The following is a 19,367-nucleotide window of genomic DNA, read 5'->3' on the forward strand; positions in this document are numbered from 1 at the left end:
TACAGAGAATCTTTGATAAAAACTAAAAGTCTTCATTTAATGATAGTAAAGACACGACTGTAGCCTAACCCTAACCCTTTCAGTCTCTCTCATATATCATCATTTATTTATTTATTTAAAGTGACTCAGACTGCAGCCAGCTCATGTGAAGGAAGGAGCCGACTATAAAACTCCTGTATATTTGTTAATGTGCACTTTGAGAGGCAGTGTTACTACTAATCTCTGATTACTGAGCTGCTGACAGTGAAAGGGGCAATAATGATAATAGTCTTATGATTCTCTAGTCTTCCTACCATACCATGTTGTAGTCTTTCTACAGTACCATGTTGTATTCTTTCTACAGTACCAGGTTGTAGTCTTTCTGCAGTACCATGTTGTAGTCTTTCTACAGTACCATGTTGTAGTCTTTCTACAGTACCATGTTGTAGTCTTTCTACAGTACCATGTTGTAGTCTTTCTACAGTACCATGTTGTAGTCTTTCTACAGTACCATGTTGTAGTCTTTCTGCAGTACCATGTTGTAGTCTTTCTACAGTACCATGTTGTAGTCTTTCTACAGTACCGTGTTGTATTCTTTCTACAGTACCATGTTGTATTCTTTCTACAGTACCATGTTGTAGTCTTTCTACAGTACCATGTTGTATTCTTTCTACAGTACCATGTTGTATTCTTTCTACAGTACCATGTTGTAGTCTTTCTGCAGTACCATGTTGTAGTCTTTCTGCAGTACCATGTTGTAGTCTTTCTGCAGTACCATGTTGTAGTCTTTCTACAGTACCATGTTGTATTCTTTCTACAGTACCATGTCGTAGTCTTTCTACAGTACCATGTTGTAGTCTTTCTACAGTACCATGTTGTATTCTTTCTACAGTACCATGTTGTAGTCTTTCTACAGTACCATGTTGTAGTCTTTCTACAGTACCATGTTGTAGTCTTTCTACAGTACCATGTTGTAGTCTTTATACAGTACCAGGTGTTTCTTCCTTGCCTCTGTGACTCACCCTCAAGTCACTTATTAGTCACTCCAGATACCCATTACAACCACCCCGCTTTAGATAATCATCAGTGGAGAAACTCAACAGATGGTTAATCAGAGAAGATATTAAAGAGGTAGGCAGTATCGGGATGAGTTGACAGGAGTTGCTGAACTTTTGGATACAGTATCATTGCAATATTACAATTCTTAACAATTGTGTGCTTATTTGTTGCTCCTCCTTTCTGAGTATCACTGTGAGAACAGTGTTTTTGGCCCGGCATCAAAGCGTAGTCAGAGACAGTGCCATCAGGGAACTGAGATTATGTGTCCACACCTCTAGACCTCTAGTCTTGCCGGCCCAGATGATAGCCTTTGTGTTGAAAGCTGGTAGAGGGAGGAGGCAGTGGAACAGTCTGGATGTGCCTTGTGCCAATACTCCCTGGGCATTCCTTTTCATTTTACCTTTGTGTTGAAACAGTCTGGATGTGCCTTGTGCCAATACTCCCTGGGCATTCCTTTTCATTTGACCTTTGTGTTGAAACAGTCTGGATGTGCCTTGTGCCAATACTCCCTGGGCATTCCTTTTCATTTTACCTTTGTGTTGAAACAGTCTGGATGTGCCTTGTGCCAATACTCCCTGGGCATTCCTTTTCATTTTACCTTTGTGTTGAAACAGTCTGGATGTGCCTTGTGCCAATACTCCCTGGGCATTCCTTTTCATTTTACTTTTGTGTTGAAACAGTCTGGATGTGCCTTGTGCCAATACTCCCTGGGCATTCCTTTTCATTTTACATGCTTCTTTTTCATTGGTTTAAAATAACATTATTTTAGATGACAAAATCTGTATTTTTTTAGGAGTAGTGGCAATATATCATATAATTAAAAATGTTGGCAGATCAAAGCCTGGAATATTCCATCTAACATGGGTACCAAGAGTGATATATCCAGATGAACTGCAACCCCAACCCGGCAGTCTTCTTCACTTTCCACCAGGGGCATTCTAAAGTTACGCCCCAAATGGCACCCTATTCCCCAAGCCCTATGGGTCTTGGTCAAAAGTAGTGCACTATAAAGAGAATGGGGTGCCATTTGGGACGCATCCTAACTGATTATCTAAAATGGCAGCCAGAATCCTGTAGCCATGGCAGACAACAATGACATAATATTCAGCTCATGTCTGTGGTTGTGTTGGATGACCTTGGCTTGGAGCAGAGTGTGGGTAGGGAGGAATGTGTGATTCAGGCCAAGATCCAACCGCTTGTAGGTATGTGAGATGTGTGCATCCAAAGGTCTACGGCCAAATTCTGAATTTTGGATAGATAAAGGTTCTGAAGTACCTAATCTCATCCAAATGTAGAACCTAGGAATTGTGAAATATTTGGGCAGAATTGTAATTGTTATATAGACTAGAGGAGGCCTTTCTCTCTGTGTGAAATGGTCTTATGTGTTGTTTACTGTAATGTATACTAAGTTGGCAAATCAGACGAAAACATTAGATTGTACTTAGCTGCAAGAGCTGCAGAGTACCACTAGGGGGCATACACACCCCTCAAAAAACAGCTTGAGGACACAGTTCTCTACTGACTTAACAGATTCAATGATCAGAATAATGTATATTCCTCTAAAAGAAAAACAGCATATTCAAACTATGAGAGTTTGTTTGATAAAGAATAGGAACAAGGAGTTTGTCCCAACTCACTCTCTTGCCAATGCATATTTCCAAAGCTCGTTAGTGGATTAATGAGTGTGTGTGTGTGTTGACTCAGGTCAGAATGTGTGCTGAGAGGGTGGAATAGATTAATTATCAGTTGGCATGGGGCAGTAGAGGGGAAGAAAGGTGTAGTGTGTCTAGCAGCAGTCAAGTCAACTTGCATTCCAAACGGGCTGACTAATCTCATGACACACATTCACATACCTGAGCTTTGCCCACCTGTTCTTTCTTTTGGCGTGTGTGTCAAATAGAGGGGAAATGAGAAGGAGGAAGAAACACAGAGACAGAGAGACAGAGAGAGAGACAGGGAGAGAGAGGGAGAGAGAGAGAGAGGGAGATAGTGAGGAGAGAAAGAGAGAGAGAGAGAGAGAGGGAGGGAGATAATTAATACGTGAGAGGGTGAGGGAAACATTGTGCAGGCTCCAGTCATTCCAGAGTAACTGATAAGTACATAGCTGAAGAGCTTTAGCACTGAGAGGCTCCCTCCTCTATCTATCTTCATATGATTACATTTTAGCTAAGACAAGTGGGTCACTACTGAATAGACAGATAGAGAGTAAAGATATATTGCTCAGGGTCTAATGAACACGACCCTAGGTCTCCAAGTAACTGAGAGGAAGCCTTGCAATGAACGCTTCGATCACTGGGCCAGGCTAGACAGAGGAAGATGTCAGGCTCGCCTAGACAACAATACAAAGAGGAGAGGGTAAAGAAAGGTGAGAGGTCAGAGATTACAACAAGCCAATGACAGCAGAGAAGGCTGAAGGAGTGAAGACAAAGCTAAAATTGTCATGTTTCCACCTGTCACCAGAGGGCGGCAGAGACCGCCCTAGAGATGATAATGACACAGGTGTTTTCAGTTACTAATTATGATTTTCTTGACCCTTTGCAGAAGCTAGATTTGTTTGCTGTGTGCGTCTGTCTCCTCACTGAGTTATCAAGTCATAGTGTTTGTTGTTTTCCCAAGTTTTACTTTGTACCTACTGTTGAACTTTTTCCCAGGAAAGTATTTCAGTTTATTCTAAACCACTGGTTCCTCATCTGGTTCTCTTCTCTGCTCCTGGGTCACCTCACCACGTCACAAAAATAGGGTAGACACAAAATGTACAGCCTATAAGGCTGTTGTACTTCCTGTATGTTATCCAAACAGGACTTCCAATCAGTCAACCTCAATGCCCAGTCCAATGCCCAGTCCACTGACAGGGTCATTCACCCCAACAAAATGTTCAGTATTCTGGGCACGTATAAAACATAATTTTTCTCCAGCTCTTAGCAAGAACCTCCAGGTTTTTCTCTATCTCGGTTCTCAACCTCAAGAGATGCCCTGGTTTTGATGTGTTCATGCAGGGCTCATCTACGAAAGAGACCCTGGTCTTAGCATGACTCCCTGCTTAAATAATGATATTTTTTGTTGTTGCAAAAGTTAAATAAATTAAACTGAAACCCCTTGACTCCTTAGTTGAAAGATATTACGAAATGCACCCTATAGGTAGATGATGTAACGTAGTCATTATAATGACACCATTCTGTTACTATTTCACCGTCAGGTCACCCTTGTAAATAGAGATTTACTTTTCCTGGTAAACTAAAGGATGTACATACAGACAATGATAAGATATTTCACACTGATAATATAGCTTTATTACACTGAGACTGTCAGACGGCATAACGACGTAACAACATATGTACCATCATTATTTTCATAGACGAACCCGTAACAGTGCTCATACAGACACTCACACTGCACAGACAGTGAGAAACATGGACCAATTAATGGATTTACAAGCCATTTAGTTACCAATAGAAAACATAGAAGTCTATAGTGAAGGAAGTGAACCTGCTAGCTCCAGTTGTTCAATGACTGTACAGTATCTTTAGTTTGTTTGTACTGTGCTGTACCTACAACGGTCACCTGTCATAAAGTATATACACACACGTTTACCAGTTAAATCCTACATATAGAAGACACCTCCACAAAGGTACTATCCTTTTAATATAATTTTGTACAAAAGGCAGTGGTTCTTCTAAAGTTTAGTTTAGGGGACTTGTTCATTGTTGTGGCACCATTGCTCAGTTATTGCATACCATTGGACCAATATTGATTGAGGCTCATTTTCATCATAAAGGCATTCTAAAAAATATAGTACAGCATTTTAAACATTTATTTTAACAAACATTCATATCTGTCCATTGCTGGCCTTATCATTAATTACATCGCAGCAGTCATAGTAAAAAGCCAAACGCGTCACCAAGGAAACGCAAAATGGTAACATTTTAACATTGAAGTGGTCTTTCAAAATGCTGACATAGCTATTGTACGAATACTATCATGATTGACAGTAAAAGTACTTTTCTCAACTGACATAACACTATTATTATGATGCCCAAACGCATCAAACGTTCAAACATGTCTCCAGTTTCCCCCATTTGACTGTCTGACGTCAAAAAGATGATGTCCGTTTTCAGGCTGAGCTTTCACAAACCGTTATGACACATGCTATGTAGACATTATGACAGGCCGTTTCAAGTCAGTGTTACCTACCAACATACAAAAACACTTTTCAACTGGGAAACATCTGCAGATTACTAATAGGTGAGTCACTCACGGCAACAAAGCAGCAAGACATTTAAAACGAAGCACATCAAAAGGGAATCATCAAAGATTATTACACTTTAAGAAGTATCCAGTGTAGCTGCTACACACCGCACGGGCCGGGTGGCAGATTGGTCCTCTCGCCAGCTACTCTTCACCACCTCAGTTACTGAGAACATCACCTGGAGGCTGGAGCACACATTGTAACGGCAAAGCAGGCATCATTTGTCTTCCTTCAGTCCCGGTGCGCAGGGAGCTTGGAGGGAGGAATGCGAGGAGAAGTGGGAGGAGAGGGGCATTCAGTGACAGTACGGAGGAGGAAGGTGTAACATGTTTCTTTACAATACACCACCTTTCATTGACATAGAGAAAAATAACAGCTGGAGCCTGGCACTTCGCCATATCTCTAAGCACATGCCACCCAGTAACAAGCAGAAATGTCTCCAAAATCCACCGGTCCCCTCGTTGGGGAAGGGAATCGTTCAAATCTTGGGCACTTCACTCGTACTTCATACACACAATGTGCTTCTTTAGGCTTTGTTCTTTGAAAAGGTTCTCCCATGTCTCCAAATTGTCTGCGATAGAGACAAGAGGCCTGACCTCCTGAACTCAGGCTCCAGGGTCATACCAGGGTCAAAGGTCATTAGATATTCTAGAGCATGTTCTATGTAGTCGAGGAGAGGCAGACCAAGGTCATCCTCACAGTTCATAAAGGCCTCAAGCGTACACTCATCGGTCAGTATGTATACACATTACATACGTACTGAACACACTCATCGGTCAGTATATATACACATTACATACGTACTGAACACACTCATCGGTCAGTATATATACACATTACATACGTACTGAACACACTCATCGGTCAGTATATATACACATTACATACTGAACGCACGGTACAGGTCAGTATCCTCAAACTGTCTTTTCTCAGTCAACGAGTTTGTCCAGTGTCTGTCTGTTAGTCACATACACTCGTTCTCCAGTGACCCAAAGTCTTCACCACCTCAAGCCCACTATTTACTCCCTCTTTCTTTTTCTCTGTCAAGCACATTATTTTTCCTCTCCTCCTTTCATCTCATGTCCTCTCCTTTCTTCCATCACTCTTTTCTTTTCTTCTCTCTCTCTCTCCACCCCCATCCCCCATCAGGTGCAACAGTCTCGCTCCAGGGGGTGGCCCTGACGGGTAGAGGAAGAGGACGAGGATGAGGAGTAGGAAATGAGTGAGGGATAGGGGGTCATCTTGTCGATGTTGACATAGGTGGTGTTGAGAAGTATGTAGTGCTCTCCACTGAAGCTGGAGAAGATGGACTTGATACGGGACACCAGCTCTGAGAAGGTAGGCCTCCGCTCCGGTCTAGGGTGCCAGCACTCAACCATCACGTTATACCTGAGGGGTGGGTTTTAGAGGAGGGGGGTTAAGATTAAATGCACATGAAATATAGTTTTTAGGTATATATATTTGGCTTACTTAGGTGTCTAGTAGCCACTAGCCATATTAAGTTTGACAGCTATGTTACAGGGCCCCATTAATTCTGGAAATACTCTCTGTCAGTCAATGTTCATGAATAGACTCGTGAATTGTTATGGATTGTTCTGTTTCGTGCTCCGCTTGGTTGAATCTGTATTAGGATCTACGTCCTCCATTAAAAACCTAATGTTGTCCAAAGACTAGGTAAGATAGGGAGGATTTCACTCTATAGTGCCCTTTCTAAACATTCAACTTCAGTAGTTGTACATGCTTTATAGCCTCTCTCTCTCTCGCTCTCGCTCTCTCTCTCTCTCTCTCTCTCTCTCTCTCTCTCTCTCTCTCTCTCTCTCTCTCTCTCTCTCTCTCTCTCTCTCTCTCTCTATATATATATATATATATATATATATATATATATATATATATATATATATATATATATATATATGTATCTTTTTCCTCTATGACTGTCTCTCCCCCTTCCTCTGTCTGCATATCTGCCCACCTCTCCCTGTCGGTGTCTCTCTCTATTCCCTCTCTGTTGGTCTCTCCCCTGTCCACTACCTGCCCCTCCCTCCCTCCCTCCCTCCCTCCCTCCCTCCCTCCCTCCCTCCCTCCCTCCCTCCCTCCCTCCCTCCCTCCCTCCCTCCCTCCCTCCCTCCCTCCCTCCCTCCCTCCCTCCCTCCCTCCCTCAATCCCTCCCTCCCTCTTCCTGTCTGTCTGTCTGTCTCTCCCTCTCTCTCTCTCCCTGTCTGCATATCTTTCTTTCTCTCCATGCAGTACCTAAGTTAACAATGGGCCTCTGTTCATCTCAATGTCTCTGCCAATGAGAAGCACTGAGCCATGCCTCTATGTACATTGGTCAAGGTGAAGGACAGGGGAGTGTGTGTGTGTGTGTGTGCGTGTGTGTGTGTGGGTGTGTGTGTGTGCACTTTTATTAATAAAATCATCTGTCTTATATCTGGGAGTGGTGGGGTATAAGCTTGAAGAGTGTACATGTATGTGTGTTTGTGTGTGTGCAAGATTGTGTGTGTACTGTCTGTCTGTGTGTCTGTGTGTGTGTCATGTGTTTGCACTACTCACAGTGCGTCGGGGCAGAACTCTGGCTGCAGCAGCCGTCTCCCCTGCAGTAGGAACACTGTGATGTCGAAAGAGTTGACGTCCGAGTAGGGCGGGGCTCCCCGGGTCATCAGTTCCCATAGCAACACGCCAAACGACCACTGAAACACGGAACACCAAATGGACAAATAACACATCAGATCACATCACAGTACTTTACAGGCTGTGTCTGAAATGGCACCCTATTTCCTATAATATGACCTACTTTTGACCAGAGCCCTATGATACCTATGAGTCCTATGTGTCCTATGATACCTATGAGTCCTATGAGTCCTATGATACCTATGAGTCCTATGAGTCCTATGAGTCCTATGAGTCCTATGATACCTATGAGTCCTATGATACCTATGAGTCCTATGAGTCCTATGAGTCCTATGAGTCCTATGAGTCCTATGAGTCCTATGAGTCCAATGATCCCTATGAGTCCTATGAGTCCTATGATCCCTATGAGTCCTATGAGTCCTATGAGCCCTATGAGTCATATGAGTCCTATGATCCCTATGAGTCCTATGAGTCCTATGAGTCCTATGAGTCCTATAAGTCCTATGAGTCCTATGAGTCCTATGAGTCCTATGAGCCCTATGATCCCTGATCAAAAGTGGCACACTATATAGGGTAGAGGGTGCCATTCCGGACACAACCCCAGTCCTAATGAACATATTTTCCATATTTACAGCCTTCATTGAAGAGAGCAGACAGACAGGAGGAGTGTTAAATGCAGCTAACGTTTGTGAAATAATACAGTTATAGAGGTAGAAACTGTAGCATAGACAAGCTAACCCTATAAACAGAAACTGTAGCAGAAACAAGCTAACCCTATAAACAGAAACTGTAGCATAGACAGGCTAACCCTATAAACAGAAACTGTAGCATAGACAGGCTAACCCTATAAACAGAAACTGTAGCATAGACAGGTTAACCCTATAAATAGAAACTGTTGCAGAAACAAGCTAACCTTATAAACAGAAACTGTACATTAACCAGAGATTAAACAGTAAGCGTGGTGGTTTGTTAAGAAGGAGTGGGGCTGAGAGGGTAGCAGGCCAGATTAAGGTTGATGCTGATTATCATAGGTTCTCATCGATACTGTGTGCGTTTCTGTGTGTGTGTGTGTGTGTGTGTGTGTGTGTGTGTGTGTGTGTGTGTGTGTGTGTGTGTGTGTTGTTGTGTGCGAGTTTGAATAGATAAGAGAATGGTCTAATCTTGGATGCTGATTGGTTAAAACCGCATTCCAGCCGGTGTCAATTCCACAAGCTAAGGCTATGACGTTGAAATGCCTATTCACTGTTCCACTGTCTCATCAGCCCAACCAGGCAATTTATAAACTTGATCTACACTGGAAAAATGCATTGAGATATAATTTCTCATTTCTTTTAGACTAGCATTTGGTTAGACTAGAAAAACAGGTCAAACGAAACTAAATGGAGCTAGTTTGCTGTCTTTCCAGTTTCAGTTTGAAGTGATTGTGTTAGCCATGTGGTTGGCTAGCTCCTCTGAACAATGTCCTGATGAGAGAGCACATTTTCTATGCCAGGCAAAATCGTGCATCATCAGCTCATTGTTATGGATGTGTCCAAATAAATGTCTCTAGAAAACATCTTAAACAAATGCAAATGCAGCTACTTTTCTGTTATTTGTTCTTCATTGTTTGAAGTGACTGTGTTATCCGTAGTTGGCTAGCTAGCAAGCAAGGGGGGACATTTAGAACGAACGACTGGGTCGCGTCCATTGGTATAGAACCAAAGGACCACAACCGGTTTGCGTCTCTGGCAACCTAACCGATAGAACGAACGACCAACTGGCTTGGGTAGCCACCCTTGATTTGTGTCAGGACTATATCACATGGAAGGATGAAATGGTATGTATAAATTCATGAAAATGAATGAAAATATGAAAATATGTCAATCATTATTTGAATATGTTGGTAACGCGTTGCATAAAAGTGATAATTGTCACACTCTGACCATTATTTGAGTTGTTTGTTTCTATGTTTTGTTTGGTCAGGGTGTGATATGAGTGGGCATTCTATGTTGCATGTCTAGTTAGTCTGTTTCTATGTGTTTTGGCCTGATATGGTTCTCAATCAGTGGCAGGTGTTTGTCGTTGTCTCTGATTGGGAACCATATTTAGGTAGCCTGTTTTGTATTGTGGTTCGTGGGTTATTGTCTATGTGATGTTGCATGTTTGCACACAGTATTGATAGCAGTCACGTTCGTCTTATTATTTTGTTTGTTTGATTAGTGTTTGTCGTGTTCTTTCATCTACATTAAAATAATATATTCACACCACGCTGAGGACCCTGGGCACAGCCAGGGGAATATCGCCGCCCCAAAGCAGAGCTGGAGGCAGCGAAAGCAGAGAGGCGCTGGTATGAGGAGGCAGCATGGCAGCGTGGCTGGAAGCCTGAGAGGCAGCCCCAAAAATGTATTGGGGAGGCACACGGGGAGTGTGGTGAAGCCAGGTAGGAGACCTGCGCCAACTTCCCGTGCTTACCGGAGAGAGAGAGGGACCGGGCAGGCACCGTGTTCGAGCCAGGTGCCATGAGGCCGGCTTTACGCATCTGGTCTCCAGTAACGTCTCCTCGGGCCGGCTTACATGGCACCAGCCTTACGTATGGTGTCCCCGGTTCACCAGCACAGCCCAGTGCGGGCTATTCCACGTCGCCGCACTGGCCTGGCTACCGGGAGCATTCAACCAGGTAAGGTTGGGCAGGCTCGGTGCTCAAGAACTCCAGTGCGCCTGCACGGTCCGGTCTATCCAGTGCCACCTCCACGCACCAGCCCTCCGATGGCAGCCCCCCACACCAGGCTGTCTCTCCGTCTTCTGCCTACAGGTGCTCCCGCCTGTCCAGCGCTGCCAGAGCCTTCCTCCTGTCCTGAGCTGCTAGAGTCTCCCATCTGTCCTGAGCTGCTAGAGTCTCCCGTCTGTCCTGAGCTGCTAGAGTCTCCCGTCTGTCCTGAGCTGCTAGAGTCTCCCGTCTGTCCTGAGCTGCTAGAGTCTCCCGTCTGTCCTGAGCTGCTAGAGTCTCCCGTCTGTCCTGAGCTGCTAGAGTCTCCCGTCTGTCCTGAGCTGCTAGAGTCTCCCGTCTGTCCTGAGCTGCTAGAGTCTCCCGTCTGTCCTGAGCTGCTAGAGTCTCCCGTCTGTCCTGAGCTGCTAGAGCCGCCAGTCTGTCCTGAACCGTCAGAGCCACCAGTCTGTCCTGAGCCGTCAGTCACCCAGGAACTGCCAGAGCCGTCAGCCACCCAGGAGCCGCCAGAGCCGTCAGCCAGTCAGGAGCTGCCAGAGCCGTCAGCCAGTCCGGAGCTGCCCCTCTGTCCAGAGCTGCCCCTCAGTCTGGAGCTGCCCCTCAGTCTGGAGCTGCCCCTCAGTCTGGAGCTGCCCCTCAGTTCGGAGCTGCCCCTCAGTCCAGGTCAGAGGCGAGGGTCGCCACTCTAAAGGAGGCCCTTGAAGAGGGAAATGACTATGTGGGGTCCACGTCCCGCGCCAGAGCCGCCACCGCGGCCAGATGCCCACCCAGACCCTCCCCTATAGGTTTAGGTTTTGCGGCCGGAGTCCGCACCTTATGGGGGGTACTGTCACACTCTGACCATTATTTGAGTTGTTTGTTTCTATGTTTTGTTTGGTCAGGGTGTGATATGAGTGGGCATTCTATGTTGCATGTCTAGTTAATCTGTTTCTATGTGTTTTGGCCTGATATGGTTCTCAATCAGTGGCAGGTGTTTGTTGTTGTCTCTGATTGGGAACCATATTTAGATAGACAATAACCCACAAACCACAATACCAAACAGGCTATGTGATGTTGCATGTTTGCACACAGTATTGATAGCAGTCACGTTCGTCTTATTATTTTGTTTGTTTAGTGTTCGTCATGTTCTTTCATCTACATTAAAAGAATGTACAGTATTCACACCACGCTGCGCTTTGGTCTCCTCACTACGACGATCGTGACAATAATGCCCTCTAAGCCGGTGTTTGAGGATATGTTGGCACGGTTTACCGGTCCAAGACAATATATCCTCCAAACACGGGCTTCTCGGACATTATCACTTAACTGTAAGTGAATTAATAAGTGGATAATGGTGTGTACATGCATGTCTGCGTGTGTGTGTGTGTAGGCTCTCACCACATCTGACTTGGGGGTGAACTTGTGTGTCTGCAGGCTCTCTAGGGCCATCCACTTGACCGGTAGTTTGACTCCACTCTTGCTGTGGATGCTGTAGTACTCCTTTTCATACACATCCCTGGCCAGGCCAAAGTCTGCCACCTTCACCGTGTAGCTCTCATCCAGCCTAGCAGAGGAGAGAGAGACGGCTTCAACCACAGCCTTACTGGAGATTTACAGAGCTAGGGGAAACTGGCAGCCATGTTGGATTCACACCTTCTTACTAGAGTGTTATTAACCTGTAATGGTTGGAGCAAAATGGTACCCATTAAAATAAAACATCTCAAAGTATGCATGATTGTATAGCATGACAATGCGTTAGCTCTCAATGCGTTAGCTCTCCTACAATGGTGACTACACTTCCACACACTGACTGTCTGAGATTGCATTTGACAGTTGGTTCCAGATCTTACATGCAGTTCCTGGCAGCTAGGTCTCTGTGGACAAACTTCTTGCTGGCCAGATACTCCATGCCCCTGGCCACCTGCACACCAAAGCCCATCAGGTCCTTCACTGTCGGGTTCTGGGAAAACAAGGAAGGGTGTGTTTAGGTGATATGCACATCCCAAATGTATCCACTGGTGCTAGGACAAAAAAGACTTAATGGCCTGCATGCGATACAGATGTAGGACTTTAATTTGACCAGTTTCTCACAGAAGGAAAATAATGCTACAGCAACAGTAAGTGTGAAGTATTATGTGGATTATAACTAAATGTAATGTTTGTAGGGGTTGATACATTTTTGGTAGGGCAAATTAAGTCTGAACATTTTAAGTGGAAATTAAACTTTACAAGCCATTTAAACCTTGAATACACTACAAGTTTGCATGTCTGCTGTGCATGACATTTCCTGCAACAACATGGTGATCAAATGAAGACCTTACATCTCTACAGTATATGCTGCTCCCATGCTTTATTCCTGTACTTAAATATACAATGTTTCAGCTGCAATGGCCTAAATCAGTCATTATTCCAGCCAAAACACTATGACTTATAAAGGTGATTGTATGACTAGAGTTTGTGTATGTGTGTGTGCCCCCCATCTATCTTCAGAGCAAGTGCTGCTAGGTGACCTAAACTGGAACATGCTTAACACCCCAGCCATCCTACAATATAAGCTTGATGCTCTCAATCTCGCACAAATTATCAATGAACCTACCAGGTACCACCCCAAAGCCGTTAACACAGGCACCCTCATAGATATCATCCTAACCAACTTGCCCTCTAAACAAACCTCTGCTGTTTTCAACCAAGATCTCGGCAATCACTGCCTCATTGCCTGCATCCGTAATGGGACAGCGGTCAAGCAACCTCCACTCATCACTGTCAAATGCTCCCTGAAACACTTCAGCAAGCAGGCCTTTCTAATCAACCTGGCCCAGGTATCCTGGAAGGATATTAACCTCATCTTGTCAGTATAGGATGCCTGGTTATTTTTTTTAAATGCCTTCCTCATCATCTTAAATAAGCATGCCCCATTCAAGAAATGTAGAACCAGGAACAGATATAGCCCTTGGTTCTCTCCAGACCTGACTGCCCTTAACCAACACAAAAACTACTTTTCAGGGAAGTTAGAAACCAATATACACAGGCAGTTAGAAAAGCCAAGGCTAGCTTTTTCAAGCAGAAATTTGCTTCCTGCAACACAAACTCCAAAAAGTTCTGGGACACTGCAAAGTCCATGGAGAATAAGAACACCTCCTCCCAGCTGCCCACTGCACTGAAGATAGAAAACTCTGCCACCACCGATAAATTGAACATTTCAATAAGCATTTTTCTACGGCTGGCCATGCTTTCCACCTGGCTACCCCTACCCCGGTCAACAGCACTGCACCCCCCACAGCAACTCGCCCAAGCCTTCCTCATTTCTCCTTCTCCCAAATCCAGTCAGCTGATGTTCTGAAAGAGCTGCAAAATCTGTACCTCTACAAATCAGCCAGGCTAGACAATCTGAACCCTCTCTTTCTAAAATTATCTGACAAAATTGTTGCAACCCCTATTACTAGCCTGTTCAACCTCTCTTTCGTGTCATCTGAGATTCCCAAAGATTAGAAAGCAGCTGTGGTCATCACCCTCTTCAAAGTGGGGGACACTCTAGACCCAAACTGCTACAGTCCTATATCTATCCTACCCTGCCTTTCTAAGGTCTTCGAAAGCCAAGTCAACAAACAGATTACCGACCATTTCGAATCCCACCGCACCTTCTCCGCTATGCAATCTGGTTTCAGAGCTGGTCATGGGTGCACCTCAACCACGCTCAAGGTACTAAACGATATCTTAACCGCCATCGATAAGAAACAATACTGTGCAGCCGTATTCATTGACCTGGCCAAGCCTTTCGACCCAGTCAATCACCACATCCTCATCGGCAGACTCGATAGCCTTGGTTTCTCAAATGATTGCCTCGCCTGGTTCACCAACTACTTATCTAATAGAGTTCAGTGTGTCAAATCGGAGGGCCTGTTGTCCGGACCTCTGGCAGTCTCTATGGGGGGGCCAAACGGTTCAATTCTTGGGCTGAATCTCTTCTCTGTATATAGTGCATTGCGAAAGTATTCGGCCCCCTTGAACTTTGCGACCTTTTGCCACATTTCAGGCTTCAAACATAAAGATATACAACTGTATTTTTTTGTGAAGAATCAACAACAAGTGGGACACAATCATGAAGTGGAACGACATTTATTGGATATTTCAAACTTTTTTAACAAATCAAAAACTGAAAAATTGGGCGTGCAAAATTATTCAGCCCCCTTAAGTTAATACTTTGTAGCGCCACCTTTTGCTGCGATTACAGCTGTAAGTCGCTTGGGGTATGTCTCTATCAGTTTTGCACATCGAGAGACTGACATTTTTTCCCATTCCTCCTTGCAAAACAGCTCGAGCTCAGTGAGGTTGGATGGAGAGCATTTGTGAACAGCAGTTTTCAGTTCTTTCCACAGATTCTCGATTGGATTCAGGTCTGGACTTTGACTTGGCCATTCTAACACCTGGATATGTTTATTTTTGAACCATTCCATTGTAGATTTTGCTTTATGTTTTGGATCATTGTCTTGTTGGAAGACAAATCTCCATCCCAGTCTCAGGTCTTTTGCAGACTCCATCTGGTTTTCTTCCAGAATGGTCCTGTATTTGGCTCCATCCATCTTCCCATCAATTTTAACCATCTTCCCTGTCCCTGCTGAAGAAAAGCAGGCCCAAACCATGATGCTGCCACCACCATGTTTGACAGTGGGGATGGTGTGTTCAGGGTGATGAGCTGTGTTGCTTTTACGCCAAACATAACGTCTTGCATTGTTGCCAAAAAGTTCAATTTTGATTTCATCTGACCAGAGCACCTTCTTCCACATGTTTGGTGTGTCTCCCAGGTGGCTTGTGGCAAACTTTAAACAACACTTTTTATGGATATCTTTAAGAAATGGCTTTCTTCTTGCCACTCTTCCATAAAGGCCAGATTTGTGCAATATACGACTGATTGTTGTCCTATGGACAGAGTCTCCCACCTCAGCTGTAGATCTCTGCAGTTCATCCAGAGTGATCATGGGCCTCTTGGCTGCATCTCTGATCAGTCTTCTCCTTGTATGAGCTGAAAGTTTAGAGGGACGGCCAGGTCTTGGTAGATTTGCAGTGGTATACTCCTTCCATTTCAATATTATCGCTTGCACAGTGCTCCTTGGGATGTTTAAAGCTTGGGAAATCTTTTTGTATCCAAATCCGGCTTTAAACTTCTTCACAACAGTATCTTGGACCTGCCTGGTGTGTTCCTTGTTCTTCATGATGCTCTCTGCGCTTTTAACGGACCTCTGAGACTATCACAGTGCAGGTGCATTTATACGGAGCCCAATTTTTCAGTTTTTGATTTGTTGAAAAATGTTTGAAATATCCAATAAATGTCGTTCCACTTCATGATTGTGTCCCACTTGTTGTTGATTCTTCACAAAAAAATACAGTTTTATATCTTTATGTTTGAAGCCTGAAATGTGGCAAAAGGTCGCAAAGTTCAAGGGGGCCGAATACTTTCGCAATGCACTGTACATCAATGATTTCGCTCTTGCTGCTGGTGAGTCTCTGATCCATCTCTACGCAGACAACACCATTCTGTATACTTCTGGCCCTTCTATGGACACTGTCTTAACAACCCTCCAGAGGAGCTTCAATGCCATACATCTCCTTCCGTGGACTCCAGCTGCTCTTAAATGCAAGTAAAACTAAATTCATGCTCTTCAACCGATCGCTGCCCGCACCTGCCCGCCCGTCCAGCATCACTACTCTGGACGGTTCTGACTTAGAATATGTGGACAACTACAAATAACTAGGTGTCTGGTTAGACTGTAAACTCTCCTCCCAGGCTCACATCAAACATCTCCAATCCAAAATTAAATCTAGAATTGGCTTCCTATTTCGCAACAAAGCATCCTTCACTCATGCTGCCAATCATACTCGTAAAACTGACCATCCGACCGATCCTCAACTTCGGCGATGTCATTTACAAAATAGCCTCCAAAACCCTACTCAGCAAATTGAATGCAGTCTATCACAGTGCCATCCGTTTTGTCACCAAAGTTCCATATACTACCCACCACTGCAACCTGTACGTTCTCGTTGGCTGGCCCTCGCTTCATACTCGTCGCCAAGCCCACTGGTTTCAGGTCATCTACAAGACCCTGCTAGGTAAAGTCCCCCTTATCTCAGCTCGCTGGTCACCATAGCAGCACCCACCTGTTGCACGCGCTGGTCACCCCCAAAACCAATTCTTCCTTTGGCCGCCTCTCCTTACAGTTCTCTCCTGCCAATGACTGGAACGAACTACAAAAATCGCTGAAACTGGAAACACTTATCTCCCTCACTAGCTTTAAGCACCAACTGTCAGAGCAGCTCACAGATTACTGCACCTGTACAAAGCCCATCTATAATTTAGCCCAAACAACTACCGCTTCCCCTACTGTATTTATTTATTTATCTTGCTCCTTTGCACCCCATTATTTTTATTTCTACTTTGCACATTCTTCCACTGCAAATCTACCATTCCAGTGTTTTACTTGCTATATTGTATTTACTCCGCCACCATGGCCTTTTTTTGCCTTACCTCCCTTATCTCACCTCATTTGCTCACATCGTATATAGACTTATTTTTCTACTGTATTATTGACTGTATGTTTGTTTTACTTCATGTGTAACTCTGTGTTGTTTTATGTGTCGAACTGCTTTGTCACGCCCTGACCATAGTTTACTTTGTATTTTCTATGTTTTGATTGGTCAGGGTGTGATCTGAGTGGGTATTCTATGTTTCATGTCTTGTTTGTCTATTTCTATGTTCAGCCTGATATGGTTCTCAGTCAGAGGCAGGTGTTCGTCATTGTCTCTGATTGGGAACCATATTTAGGTAGCCTGGGTTTCACTGTGTGTTTGTGGGTGATTGTTCCTGTCTATGTGTTTTCACCAGATAGGCTGTTTAGGTTTTCGTTACGTTCATCACGTTCTTTATTTTGTAGTGTTTGTATTGATTCGTGTTTTACGTTTGTTCATTAAAACATGGATCGCAATCTACACGCTGCATTTTGGTCCGACTCTCCTTCACACGAAGAAAACCGTGACAGAATCACCCACCACAAAAGGACCAAGCAGCGTGTCAACAGGCAGGAGCAGCGCGAGGAGATGCGCAATAAGGATTTCTGGACATGGGAGGAAATCCTCGACGGGAGAGGACCCTGGGCTAAACCAGGGGAGTGTAGCCGCCCAAAGGTGCAGCGGGAGAAGAAACAACAGGAGCAGCCCAAAGAGGAGTGCAGTATGGAGTATACGACTTGGGAGGAGATCGACAGGTGGGCGGCCGACCCAGGGAGAGTGCCGGAGCCCGCCTGGGATTCGATGGAGCAGTGCGCGGAAGGATATAGGAGAATGGAGTTTGCGAAGCAAGCAAGGCGGCGCGGACGGAGGCCCCATAGTCAGCCCAAAAAATTTATTGGGGGGGGGCTCAGGGAGAGTGTGGCAGAGTCAGGAGCCAGACCTGAGCCAACTCTCCCTGTTTATCGTGAGGAGCCAAGGAGAGCAGAACCAGAGCCGGTGTTGGAGGTGAGTGAAACAGAGACTGTGAAGGAGTTAATGGGGAAATTGGAGGAGAGAGAAATGAGGGAGTTGCTGTGTTGGTGCATTTTGCATAGAATTCGCCTGGCGGAACGTGTCAGGGATTTGATGGCACCTGGGTTAGCGCTCCATACTCGTCCTGAGGTCCGTTTTAGTCGGCTGGTGAAGTTGGTTCCAGTCTCACGCATCAGGCCTCCTGTGCCCATCCCTAGCCTTGCACGTCCTGTGCCAGCACTATGCATCAGGCCTACAGTGCGCCTCGCCTGTTCAGCGCAGCCAGAGCCTCTCTCATCTTATGCGCTATCGGAGTCTTCCGCCTGTTCAGCGCAGCTAGAGCCTCTCTCCTCTCCTGCGCTGCCGGAGTCTCCCGCCTGTTCAGCGCAGCCAGAGCCTCTCTTCTCTACTGCGCTATCGGAGTCTCCCGACTGTTCAGCGCAGCCAGAGCCTTTCTACTCTCCTGCGCTGCCGGAGTCTCCCGCCTGTTCAGCGCAGCCAGAGCCTTTCTGCTCTCCTGCGCTGCCGGAATCTCCCGCCTGTTCAGCGCAGCCGGAGCCTCTCTCCTCTCCTGCGCTGTCGGAGTCTCCCGCCTGTTCAGCGCAGCCAGAACTGCCAGTCTGCATGACGCAGCCCGAGCTGCCAGTCTGCAATGAGCTGCCAGTCTGCAAGGAGCTGCCAGTCTGCAAGGAGCTGTCAGTCTGCATGGAGCAGCCTGAGCTGTCCGTCTGCATGGAGCAGCCTGAGCTGTCAGTTTGCAAGGAGCAGCCAGAACTGTCAGTCTACATGAAGCAGCCAGAGCTGCCAGTCTACATGAAGCAGCCAGAGCTGCCAGTCTGCAAGGAGCTGCCAGTCTGCAAGGAGCTGCCAGTCTGCAAGGAGCTGCCAGTCTGCAAGGAGCTGCCAGTCTGCAAGGAGCTGCCAGCCTGCAAGGAGCTGCCAGTCTGCAAGGAGCCGCCAGAGCTGCCTGTCTGCAGGATGCCGCTAAAGCTGCCAGCCTGCAAGGAGCTGCCAGTCTGCAAGGAGCTGCCAGTCTGCAAGGAGCTGCCAGTCTGCAAGGAGCTGCCAGCCTGCAAGGAGCTGCCAGCCTGCAAGGAGCTGCCAGCCTGCAAGGAGCTGCCAGCCTGCAAGGAGCTGCCAGCCTGCAAGGAGCTGCCAGCCTGCAAGGAGCTGTCAGTCTGCATGGAGCAGCCTGAGCTGTCAGTCTGCATGGAGCAGCCTGAGCTGTCAGTCTGCATGGAGCAGCCTGAGCTGTCCGTC

At 45.7% G+C, this 19,367-nt stretch overlaps 1 protein-coding gene across 1 annotated transcript in view; it reads right to left on the minus strand.

The window, feature by feature from the left end:
* Positions 1-4,305: 4,305 nt before the first annotated feature.
* met (MET proto-oncogene, receptor tyrosine kinase) overlaps positions 4,306-19,367 on the minus strand; it is a 100,710-nt gene continuing 85,648 nt past the window's right edge. Inside the window, exons 18-21 of the mRNA XM_036958804.2 lie at positions 12,446-12,555; positions 11,994-12,159; positions 7,835-7,971; positions 4,306-6,673 (exon numbers count right to left, since the gene is read on the minus strand). Of these exons, the coding sequence (XP_036814699.2) occupies positions 6,430-6,673; positions 7,835-7,971; positions 11,994-12,159; positions 12,446-12,555 (657 nt within the window). The 3' untranslated portion in view covers positions 4,306-6,429. The remainder of the gene's footprint in view (positions 6,674-7,834; positions 7,972-11,993; positions 12,160-12,445; positions 12,556-19,367) is intronic.

Source organism: Oncorhynchus mykiss, chromosome 2 (genome assembly GCF_057628025.1).
Source record: "Oncorhynchus mykiss isolate SJ-2025 chromosome 2, ASM5762802v1, whole genome shotgun sequence".
Classification (NCBI taxonomy): domain Eukaryota; kingdom Metazoa; phylum Chordata; class Actinopteri; order Salmoniformes; family Salmonidae; genus Oncorhynchus; species Oncorhynchus mykiss.